Below are 13,245 nucleotides of genomic sequence, written 5' to 3'. Positions count from 1 at the left end.
CGTGAGCTTCGCGTATCAGGTTTAATTCAGTTTCGCTTCTTTCGCTTCGTTTAATTTGATTTGTGTCGAAGCAAGTTTAATTTTAGTTAATTTTAGAAGCAAAATTTAATAATAGTTAATTATTTTCATGTAAAGATGTGTTTATTTCTCCCTAAAATGTAATCTTTTATTAGCTTTATGTAAACATACTGTTTCTCCCAGTTTCGTCTTCGCAAATAAAGAGCCGGATATCTGGCAAGCTCCGGGGCCGGATAGCCGGATATCCAAACTACTATCCGTTTCATCACTAGTTTGAACGCACCAATCCCAACAAATGTGAGCATTAATTTTCCGTCTCTGTTTGAAATTCTATGAACTTGTCGAAAGGTTTTCCAAAGTCACTATTTGCATATAAGCAATTTCCGTATGAACATTTGATTCCGACATGGGCATATGTCTGATTTTTTACGTTGATATTTTCATCAATTTAAAAAAGCTAAAACATTATGAACATTTTTCAAATGACCTTGGCTTTGTGTACAAATTTTATTAGCATTACGTAATTTCAGGGAGAGGGGGTTTTTTTTTGTCCAAAAACCGCATTTTCAGCGTTACGTAATTTGTGTACCAAACCCAAGGAAGAAGACTTTTTCTAAAGTTTCTCCAACGCAACAGAATAGTTGGCACCAGTCTTCCATGTTTCACAAAAAACACTGCGTCCGGAATAAACATGTCCACGCTGCTGTTCACAGTTTTGTGTTTGAGTACAAACATGATTTTTTCGTACCTATGTTAGAAAATGTGACATGTTTGTATTCGTGGTATGTTTGGACATACGATGTTTAATCCCAATGTTTCACATGATGTTCGAACATGGTGTACAGTTTCTCTTGCATTTTCACCCCAAGCACCGGCAGTGCGTAGAGTAGAAGAAGCGAATCGGACACCACACCACCACCACTCAACGCGTGGTGTGTTGGTATGTTGACTTGGAAAAAATGCTTTCCTTTCATGACAATGGGTGCTTAATCAAAAATATCGGGCAAATGAAATAAACCTCTTTTTCTGTTCTGAACAAAATAAACATCGATTGATATGAGAGTTTTTCACATTTGATATCATTATTTAGTGCACGCATCAATTTATAAAGGGTGTGTCACATCAAATCGCATCACAGAAAAAACGCTGTAGAAATTCGCCCAGTAGACCGATCCTTTTGAAAATTTTAGACAGTAAAATAAAAACTATTAAACAACTTTTGGCATTTTCTTTTTATTCATACTTCGAGCCCAAGCCCGTATGCTCGCACCTTCCTCTTTACCCCGTCCATAAGGTTCTGTACAACGTCAGGTTGTAGTTTTCTTTGAACAGAAATCCATTTTCTCTTGAAGTCCGCCTCCGATTTGACAACTTTTGGGTTCTTCCGGAGGGCCTGCTTCATAATCGCCCAATATTTCTCTATTGGGCGAAGCTCCGGCGCGTTGGGCGGGTTCATTTCCTTTGGCACGAAGGTGACCCCGTTGGCTTCGTACCACTCCAACACGTCCTTTGAATAGTGGCACGAAGCGAGATCCGGCCAGAAGATGGTCGGGCCCTCGTGCTGCTTCAATAGTGGTAGTAAGCGCTTCTGTAGGCACTCCTTAAGGTAAACCTGCCCGTTTACCGTGCCGGTCATCACGAAGGGGGCGCTCCGCTTTCCGCAAGAGCAGATCGCTTGCCACACCATGTACTTTTTCGCAAACTTGGATAGTTTCTGCTTGCGAATCTCCTCCGGAACGCTGAATTTGTCCTCTGTGGAGAAAAACAACAGGCCCGGCAGCTGACGAAAGTCCGCTTTGACGTAGGTTTCGTCGTTCATTACCAGGCAATGCGGCTTCGTCAGCATTTCGGTGCACAGCTTCCGGGCTCGCGTCTTCCCCACCATGTTTTGCCTTTCGTCGCGGTTAGGAGCCTTCTGAACCTTGTATGTACGCAGGCCCTCCCGCTGCTTGGTCCGCTGGACGAATGAACTTGACAAATTCAGCTTATTGGCGACATCCCGGACCGAACTTCTCGGATCACGTCTAAACTGCTTAACTACGCGCTTGTGATCTTTTTCACTAACGGAGCATCCATTTTTGCCGTTCTTCACCTTCCGGTCGATGGTTAGGTTCTCGAAGTATCGTTTTAGTACTCTGCTGACCGTGGATTGGACGATTCCCAGCATCTTACCGATGTCCCGATGTGACAACTCCGGATTCTCGAAATGAGTGCACAGGATTAATTCACGACGCTCTGTTTCGTTCGACGACATTTTTCCAAATTTACGAAAAATTGACAGTGAAGCATGGCCAACGTGATCTATACACTCTTATCTGATTATAAGCGAAAGCTGAAGATATTCCTAAAATTAAATTTCTGCAGCGTTTTTTCCGTGATGCAATTTGATGTGACACACCCTTTATATTGAATTCATGTAACATTCGCTATTATTAGCTATTTGAACAAGTACTAAAATTGAATTATTCAGCAGTGACATGTTAGGCGTGACGCTAACCACTCGACCACGGGAGCAACAATTTTGGCTGGATCTTTGAATACAAATGGCCAATACTGCTTGTTCGCGACGATCGCGACCCGAGCTATAAAACGAGCGGAGAAGAGGAGAAGAAAGGATGATGCAATCGCATGCACACATAACATATGTAGTGCAGTGTAAGTGTAGCTTTTAGTTTTTTCCTTCATTCAGTTTGTGATAACATCGAGAAATTAATGGTGTGTTTTGGCCGCTGAAATTTCTCTGCTGGTTCTGCTGTGTGCCGCTGAAGGTTGCATCTAAAACTAATTTTTGGGAATTTATTTTTTTGGTCAGCATTTGTACGACGTCGCCCGCTATGCAGTCGGCTCCCCAGACTTTAATTACCAACATGCACGCAAAAAAAAGGAAGCTTCTTTCTATTCAGAGAATGTTTTCTTTGAACGAAACCAAGGATTATTTAATCAGACTTGCAAAATGTGCATGAACGATCTATAAACTTTTACTTAGTCGCGGCAATACATACACACACTCTTTACAGATACACGGGCCGAAGGTTGTGCAGTCCACTGATGATTCAATAAGAGCCAAAGGTTGTACCGCTCATGACAACTCTACACGAGCTGATGATTGCGCCGGTTAGTGATCATTCTATCCTGGATTCCTCGAGTCGAAAAAGACGCACCACGCTAGATATGGGGTGCAGACTAGGGCAACATCCAAATTATGAGAACACTTGTAATACTAACCTCGAGCCAACCGCGAGTAATCGGTTACATATTACTAACATAGTTGTAAGCAAACATTGTCAAAATATTGAACTCCCGGCCCCGTTAGGCGATGCCATATGAGCCTTAACAAAAATATATATTTTGGTGCATGAACTTATAGCCTCTTAGTTCGTGCAGTTTTTGAAATGCGAACTAAATTTCAAGTTCGTTTCTGTGAAAAAGTATTCTACGAAGAAATGTTTTGGGATGAATAATTTCTTTCCGTGTATGAAAAGAAACGAAACGAAAGCAATGAATACTGCGACATCGGGTAATATGTTTGTACATGATGTTCATGAATTATAAACATCGTGTTTGTTTTCACATGTCTATGTTTGTGTATCATTGTTCGTGTAGGGGATAGACACTCAACACTAGCGAGAATCATGTTTGAATTCTAACAAAAACATGTAATTTTCACATCGCGTGGACATGTGTAAGTGTTTTTCGGAAGACTGGTTATCACATCTATCACAACAAAAAATGTGTATACAGTCTATCGCAAAATTGAGTGTACAAATGCTTAAAATGCTTTATAAAATATTTTGAATACATTGGGTCTATTGATGCATAATTATTATTATTACACATTTAACTAGCTGTACATGCAATGAAATTCCGAGAAATGTTTTCTGCTAATTGTTTATTCATTAAAATTGAAAACAATCTCAATTCTAGGCATCGCAAAATTGAGTGTACACCTTAAATTTGTCCGAACAAATTAGTCTTGTAAGTAAGTTTCGGTAAGTTTCTTTGCGAATTAGCGTATTTTTTCTTCATCAGTGATTGGTGTCAACACTTAACCATTGCTTGGGCAATGTTGGTTTTTGTTTTTATATTGATGTTTGAATTCAAAATGGCAAGTTAGTGGAAAGAAATAGATATTGTTACACGTACAATGATAATAAGTATGAATTATCGTGGAAAGACATTGCAGGAAATACCAGCTATACTAGAATGAACTCACTATACAGCAAATAAAATCATTAACAAGTGGAAATACGAAGCAACCATGGAAAATCATCCGGTAGAGAACGCAAACGGATCCTATCTTCTGATGATGAACGGGTAATTGTTCGAACATTACGAAAGAACCCTAATACAAATATTCCTAAATTGACTACCGAAGTGGCCGGCATCATTGGAAGACCTGTCTGCGCAGAAACTGTCCGAAGAGCAGCATACAGGAACAATCTGAGAGGTCGTGTTGGCCGTGAAAAGTATTAAATCTGAAAGGTGAATATGAAAAAAAAAACTACAGTTTACTTATGCATATGTAAACTGACCCAAGAAGTTCTAGAACATGGTTGTTGTACGGATGAGCCGAAAACCAATATATTTGAATCGAATAGAAGACAGATGGCGTGGAGGAAACCAGGATCGGTGCTTCAGATTCAGCATTTGGTTATCACAGTAAAACACGGCGGCGATAGTCAAATGATGCATGGTACATTGGCGGCTTCTGGAACTGGAACCATGGCATTTATCGATTCAGCGATGGACAAGATGGCTTAATTGATCTTCCTGAAACGTAACCTGCAGTCTCCCGTTCAGAAATTCGGTCTCCCTCGTGATTACTACTTTCAACAGAATAATGACCCGAAGCAAAATGACTTCGTTGCAGGGCCCGAAATCTTCGAAGGTGAAAAATGAAGACCGACTCTACTCTCAGTAGCTTCGCTTCGACTAGAACTGCTTCGGCAGTCGCCCACAACAAGAAGTGACTTGACTAGAAAATGAATTGACTAGCGTTGACTAGCGAGGATGACTGGTTAACTAGTCCAGCCAGTGGTTATTTTAACTGACTCGACAAATGAATACAAATCTGCCTCTTCATTCAACTGACTCCAATCCACATTTCTACTCCCCTTGGAACGAAATTTATACTCGCTTACGCATCCTTTTTTTACGTCCATACAAAGAGGAACGAAAAGTTCTGATGCAAAAAGAAGTTACCCTATCAATGGACGGTTTATTATCTACCCATCGTGAACTCAAGCCAACGAATTTAGACATTTATCAAGTATGCTATAAAGGTCCTCGCGTTAGTATTAGTAAATAGCGTGCAAAATACCGCACACACACTGCACGCTATTTTATGCGTGTGAGTAATTTTCGTGTACGATACAAAATAATCTAGCTAAACTCAATTTTGCAACGTCATAATTGGAGATTTTTTGTTATTTTATTTTTTTCTCTCATTACTGCATGAGAGTAAAATGGATCGATTTCACGATGAATATAAGTCGCATTTAATTATTTATTTTTTAACCACGAAAAACTCAACAATAACAAACCAGCAGAAGTTGTATACTCAACTTTAAGATTGACTGTATGTGTGTTTTGAATGAAATAATGGGAGAAAACCAGTCTTCAGAATGCAACTCGGTGCTGATGCGCAACAAGATTTTTGTACCCAGTTGAGCTCCCACTCCTTGTGCACACATGCGCTCAGGCGAATGAGCACGCTCCGAAACACAGATCAAATGTTTGGTTGTCAGCGCCGTTATTACGCAGAGATTTGCGCCCAGTATTAAGCTGAGTTTTACGCTGAAATTTGCACCGTGCTTGCGCCGTATTTCTATACTGCGCGCTTGAAACTGGATTGCTCTCTCTGTTGAGATATGTTTCTTCACACAAGCGTATACGGTATCTGAGTATCTGAGTAGTATCTGAGTTCCGCGCCGGGCACATTTTGCGCTGTCCTCTGCTTATGAATTTTGTGCTCTTCGCACCAAGATAGAATACGAGTTTTCTTTGAGCGCGCGCTGATGAAAAATTAAACTCAACACAGTTTTCTGAAGACTGGTGAAAACATGAAGAAAAGTATATGTGCCTTAGAGGCGAATGAATCGCAATGTTTAAAGCCTCTTAAAAATGAAGAACAACAATAATGTATATGTGAATTTAATTAGCAATTCGATACGGTTCCGATTTCAAATGAAAAGAAACGATTGGACTGCAAAAAAATGCAATTCTAGTTTACCTTCAGATGAATTCAACCAAGAATTAATCATCCAGCGTCTGAATCCCATTCGATCATACTGAGATTACAAAAATGGGACTTAAATAGACCGTAAGAGCGACCATAATTCAACCACGATGTCATGGGCGATCATTAATTGAAGAGGGTTGAAATCTGTTTTTGAATTGGAACAAAAAATATCGCAATGATAATGTTTCTTTCATCAGCATCAGAACGAGAGGAGCGGATCTAGTTTCCGCTAACGCTTTGCTGTCATTTTATGTAATAGCGTGACGAATACGCCCGGCTATCATGTTCGCGCGAACTGGAATGTACTAATTCAACTTTTGCTATCAGCGGCGAATGCCCTAGAATCTTTGCAACGGAAATTGTTTACTACTACGTCTTCGCGTCTATGAAACGCACTTGCAACTTGGTCACAGTCAATGATTCCTGAGAATGCAGACTTTGAGCGATCTCTTTAACCGGAATGCGCAAGACAAGCGCAGCAGACGCGCACAAAATGTGCTTAATCATACCAAACAAGAGCAGGAGAGGACCGGTAAATAAAGTGTTGCACTTACAAAGCCACAGTTCGACAGCACCGCCTGGATGATGCCAGCAACGAAGACAGCGCAATTCAGTGAACCCTTATCTTTGGGCACGCTGATAAATTTGTTGACCAGTGGTTCCCGCTCGATGATGTAGTACGTGCACTCATCATCGGTCGCATGCTCCAGCTTGTCCGCTTCCCTGCCGAATAGTGTCTGGAAAATAAAGGGGGCGGAAAAACGCAAATCAATTAATTTCTACGATTTATCATGAATTACAAGTTCATGTCAAAAACAATATTTCGAGTAAACCTAAATAAGTCTTCGAACCATAATCCTACAAACATCTTATTTGCTACGTATGAGAGCTATAGATTGCAAATATTTACGTCTTGATAAGCCAGCCGAAATTCAATTCATTCACCCTCGATACCGGGTTCAAAAAAGCCAAGGGCTCGAACAGCGCTCAATGCTCTATAATTGGGCCGCTTGAGTCACGTGTTTTCGAGATTCTCTGCAATACACGCATGTCGAATGGCAAGTTAAACTCGATGTTGTCGTTCTATTTGGGAAAAATATTTTTGTTTACACATGAAGTTTACGCATTCTGTAACGCATTGATCACTTCTGTTAATTGTAGGTCTCAATTATCTGTGTAGATTGTTTTAGGTTGAAATTTTTTAGATGAAAGCCGTAAAGAAATTGAAAGAAGTTTGAACTCACAATGTACTAATTATATAAACTCAAATCAAGGCGTCAATGTATATTATTTGAATAAGCTTGATTTTAGTCATGAATCATTCAATAGTTTAGCTGATTGGTCTATGCATCTATAGGCATGAGCAGTGTTGCTACACGTTTATCTGGAAAGGTACAGATTTTGTACGGTACAGAGTACAGATTTTCGTCAAAAAGTATAGATCGATACAGTTTTTTCCGCATGTGTGTCATTCACTGGTTTTGTAGGCTAGTTATGCATGTGAGAAAATCCTTGACTATCTTGAGCATTTTTTGAGGGACATATATACCAATAGCCCAAAAAGGACTAAAGAGTTCGAGGTAATTCAGAAGAAAATGTGTTTGAGGCATTTCCACGGTTCTACGATGGGAACATACAAGATCTGAAGAATGAATTCTGTATCCTAAAGATAAAATTACTCCGTAAGGAAATTACAGTTCCAGAAGACGAGCATGTGCAGGATTGGTGGGCAAAAATTGGATGCCTAAGAAGAATTGACAGTTCGCTTGCATTTTCGGCGCTACGATGCCATGTTTGTAACGTTCTCACTGTACCTCACTCCTCGGCAACTGTCGAGTGAATTTTATTTTGAATATTATCAGGACAAAAATAAGCTTGGAAATCGATTCAGCAATGATGAACGATGAACCGGTGGCAGCGCGAAATTTTTTATAAGATTTTTGGAAAAAAAAAGACACAGGAGGGTTGTGTCCGAGACACGACCGCATAGTTGAAATAGGATTCCGTTAGGCTATCTGTTGATTTTGGATATGTTTGAAGAATTACAGCGGCTTTGGAAGAATGGCCGTTTTGTTTGGTTTTTGGGTATCGTTTGTTTACTCCATCAGTGTTTACCGAGTGATGATGACGGAAGGATGGTAAACAGCCGTTGGATGGTGCGTATCAGATGTCGAAGTGGATTGAGATATGATGAAAACCGTCCTCTGTATCCCTAGACGAGATGCCTCCTGTGTTATGTATAGTTGAAATAAAGAAAAAAAGCTCTCCTATTTAATATAAGATAATTATCAATACCGAACTCAATTATCAATTTTTCTCATCCGCATAAACATGTTACTTTATTATACAGCCATTCCATGTCAAACCGATATAGTTGTTCTCAAATTTTCGTGGGAAGTGGAAATTTTGTTTTTTGTCGCAAATCATTAGACCCATATTTTTTTATTTTTTTGTTAGGGTGACCATTTCCATTTTAGGGTGGCCCAAAAAGTCCTTTTTTTTGCATTTTTGCCAAAAATGACTTTTTTTAAAAAACTCCTAACTTTTGGACCACCGTACCAATTCAGATGTACGACATATTAAATTAAAGCCAATTAGCTGGTCTTTTTTGAATTTGAATTACGTTTTCGTTATTATTGATTGAGTTTGTGTTTTATAGTTTTCATGGTCCAAAGGCGCTATATTTTTTTTATATTTTTCTGGAAATCTGAGAATTTTTCACGTAGCATATCTCGAAACCAGGGAGGCGTTTTTTCGTTTTTGAGTTATTATTTTTCAAAGATAACTGGACCGATTCAGATGATCGACATATCAAATTAAAGCCAATAAGCTCTTGTTTAGGGGGTCTTCGTAGCCACTTGGTTACGCGTTCGCTTACTAAGCGATCGATCGTGAGTTCAAACTCAGGGCCCTCAATTGACCATCTTTGTGTTGTTATAGAATAGCTACGTCCACGCAACCATCATCATCAGCTATGGAGATCGATCCACGGTGGAACAAAGATCGATTCATCCATACAACTGCTCTGCTCTGCAAGAAACATCGGGCTGCTGTTCTATAAATAACCCAACAATGATCAATATCAACTGTCTCCGCTGTCCGGTCTGCTGAACAATGGAAGAACAGATAGAATACCCTTACGCCTAAATGGCTACTACAGTGTAATTTACCATAATGTAATGGAACAGGAAATCTAACGCCTAAATGGCTACTACTTCTACTGTGTAATTTACAATTTATCGAAACATAAACATATGTACATGTACACGATAAAAACCCGGCTCTGTTACAGATAAAATGCTAATGAGCCTGATAAATAAATAAATGGGATAAAAAAAAAGCTCTTGTTTGAAAAAATATTACTCTCTGAATAGAAATGGATTTTGTTTTCGTCATTATTGATTATACAGTGGAACCCCTATTATCCGCGGTGCGGATTATACGCGACAGAAAGTTTCAGAACAAAGCTATAGGACTTCTCGGAATTTGTCACTGAGTGATAGGCTCATGCATTTTTGTTTTGATCATAGCTTTCACATTATCTGACCACTGATGTACACGACATTGTAGATGAATAGTTGAGTTATTTCTGTATAAATAAAACATTGTTTTTACACTAAAATATCCTTTTTTCGTGTTTGAAACCCATTTTTATGCCATTATTGCGTTATCCGCGATTTTCATTATTCGCGGTGAACTAGCCAGACTATGACGCGGATAATCGGGGTTCTACTGTATTTGTTTTCTATAGCTTACATCGTTTCGGGACGAAGAACGCCATATTTTTTTATATTTTTTCCTGAAACCTGAGGTTTTTTGGTGAAAAAGTCGATATTTCGGATCACCCTAAAATGAAAATGTGCACCCTAACAAAAAAATAAAAAAAATACGGGTCTAATAGTTTGCGATAAAAAACGAAACTTCCACTTTTGACGAAAATCTGAGAACTACTATATCGGTTTGACATGGAGTGGCTGTATAGAGAGAATATATTTGAAATGGAAAAGGTAATTTTCTTTTATAATTTTTAATTTCTGAGTGTTTATTCAACCCAATGCGAATTTTAATTGGACTAACAACACCTAATATTATATGGTCGGTGTTAAGTCAGAGGGGACCAAGTCGCAAAATTGAAAATTTCGAGTTATTGATTACATTTGGTTAAGCATTATCTAAGCTACATACCACATTTATCAGATTTGGAAAATCACGCATACTGCAGGAATAACGGATCGAAATATTTATGATTGATCAACGAAAATCCCTCATAGTATGCAGTAAGAGCGGACCATGTACCATTTACCATGGCGAAATTGCTCTATATCATATGCAGACAGAGTGGACAATGTGGCAGTCATTTGTATATTGAATTTAAACAATATCCAAGCGCCAAATTCAAACCAACAGAACATTTTCTTGAAGCTAATAGGTACCTTGTCGAAATGTGCTTGAACCCGTTAGTTTAAAATGTGCACATTCTGAGTATATCAAGAAATAAACTTGGTCCACTCCGACTGAATAGATCAGTGAAAAATGCTGGTCTTCAGTGTGAATGATCGAAAAACGTACTATTTCAGAGTTCGAATAATGAATCCAAATTTGACGATTCTGTTGACGAATACTGTCTAAGATGATTGAAATGGGAAGTTTATGCTTAACATGCTTGCCGTGCAATCCTATTCATTACCAGAGAGTAGCTAACATTTCTGAGAACAGTATTGAACGAAAAAATTAAATGTTTTGAAAATTGAAGAGCATTAAACTTTATGTTCGTTTTTCTTGAAATCATAAAAATGTCACATGGTCCGGTCTGACTTAACACCGACCATATGTAGAGCATATGGGAAATCACATTTTCGAATATTTCTTCATTTTTCCAACTTTTCCCGCCGTATGACCTTTCCTTGGGTGAAAATGGACACAACAAAACAGACAGCTTGAACCGAACGACCTATTCGCAAGCGGGAACACACCTTGGTTTTTATTTATGAAAATTGAATTAAATCGTTTAATACATCAAGTCATTTCTAACCCAACTGCTACTATTTGCAATTTTACACTTACATTTGTGCTCAATTTTTCACAATACACCATCGGTCAATGATATGATATTTCACGAAGCAACCAACATTAAAGTTCCAAATTTAAATTTTATTTGCTAGAATTAATCGTATCACTCACCTTACTTGCAATATAAAAATGCACCCGACTTGCATATATTTGCAATGTTCTTCTTCTTCTTTTCCTTTGTTTACGGAGACTTTAAATCTTACGATTCATTCGTCTCCGGTTTGCAATGTCGATTTCCCCCAGGCAGCTTGGTTTGATGTCCCTGTTAGGGAACACATTTCGGTAGGAACAAAAGTTCCCCCTACCTTCAAGTATTTGCAATGCCGATTTCCCCCAGGCAGCTTGGTACGAACGCCTCTTTTAGGGAACCGGCGCATGTGTCGTCAATTTCGACCAATCAGAAGTGGGTATTTCCGATAGGATAGGGGTTGAGATTTTTCAATTGTTCGATAGTTAGTTTCATGACATATTCAATATAAATTCAATATAAAAATTGTTATGGAGTGCCGAAATCGATTGACGTGCAAATAAATCATCAATCCATCATGAAATGACCGAGCAATAACCGTTCAAAATTGGACAATTTTCACGTTGTGTTCGATTCTCGATTTTTAATTTGTACACCAACATGTTCCCGAAAGACGTAATCCTACGTCAAAAAGTACAGATGAGAAAGATATAGATTTAAATGTGGCAGCACTGGGCATAAGTGGTATAAAATTCGTAGTAATTAGATTTGATTAATTATGAGAGGCTCAAAATGAAAGAGGTGTAAGTGACATCATCGATTTCTCTACATCGTCTCTCTCTTTAGATCATAACTTAGCTGCAAACGCATTACCAGCTGTATTTGACAATGTGGAAGATAGGTCAGAACTTCTTCTATCGGATTCTATAGCAAACTCAAATGTTTTTGCAGTTGAGTTATTAACTAAAGAGAAAGTTGATGAAGAGAAATCGATCAAATCACTTATACACCTTTCTTTCTGAGCTCGTCCTCTGTAATAGTAATCTGATTTATATAAGGGAAAATTATTTTCACTATATCTATATACATAAAAATTCGTTGGAAAGCGCAAAACTCGAGGGAGTAATCAACCGATTTGAGCCGTTTTCGTTTTGTTGTATTTGTAACTGCTCATAGATTGATATTGATCTGAAGAGAAAAATCGAAAGATTTTCGGTAAACTCTAAAGGAAAATTGAGTTTAAATATTTTATCGGAATTACATCGTGATAAGCGTTGTTAGTCCATTCGATGTTTGCGCTAACGAAATGATAAAAAGTACATTGGGCAGCTTTACAACAAGTAATCTAACGTGTTTTGAAATTTAATTGCCGAATTGGGTACAAAATAGCAATCAATATGTATGTTCCTGCAGTATCAACTAATACGGTAACGATTTTTTTTCCTATTTGGGATTGATACTGAAAATAATCCATCAAAATGATTACCTTCCAAAGCGTTGTTTTGATAAACAGCAGCATATTGATCAATTTGGTTTCACGTTTGGAGCTTCGTTCCCGAACAAAGTACAGATCAATAATTCGACATCCAATGTCTTTGCCTAAATCGTGGAGCCTGGGAAAAGAACATGTATTATACATGAGAAAAACCTTCCGACCAATCTAGTGATGCTTCCATATCACCGGTTCTGCAGATCGGGGATAGTGTTCACGCGGCTCTGCGAATACTGGATCACTTCGGAAAACAGCAGTGCATAGCAACTGAGCGACACTTCGCCCTTGCCACGACTCAAGGGTTTGTCCAGGATGCTCAGCTTCGGTCGCGTTGATAAGTTTAGATTAATTTTCTCCATGACACCGAGTAATTTTAACACAGGTGGAATTCAAACAAACCAGAATAATAAACACTCAGGGCTACGTATGTTTACTTCTCAATAGTTTTGACAGATA

At 38.6% G+C, this 13,245-nt stretch overlaps 1 protein-coding gene across 1 annotated transcript in view; it reads right to left on the bottom strand.

Annotated features, from left to right (window-relative positions):
* The window catches only part of LOC129769680 (trafficking protein particle complex subunit 5), a 23,244-nt gene extending 9,999 nt beyond the window's left edge, over window positions 1-13,245 (bottom strand). The window contains exons 1-3 of the mRNA XM_055772087.1: window positions 12,979-13,245; window positions 12,784-12,910; window positions 6,814-6,996 (exon numbers count right to left, since the gene is read on the bottom strand). Coding sequence (XP_055628062.1) covers window positions 6,814-6,996; window positions 12,784-12,910; window positions 12,979-13,148 — 480 coding nt within the window. The 5' untranslated portion in view covers window positions 13,149-13,245. The remainder of the gene's footprint in view (window positions 1-6,813; window positions 6,997-12,783; window positions 12,911-12,978) is intronic.

The sequence above is a fragment of the Toxorhynchites rutilus genome, chromosome 2 (assembly GCF_029784135.1).
Source record: "Toxorhynchites rutilus septentrionalis strain SRP chromosome 2, ASM2978413v1, whole genome shotgun sequence".
Lineage (NCBI taxonomy): Eukaryota > Metazoa > Arthropoda > Insecta > Diptera > Culicidae > Toxorhynchites > Toxorhynchites rutilus.
Note: the sequence above shows the minus strand (reverse complement) of the source record. Positions and strands in the feature narration are given on the sequence as shown.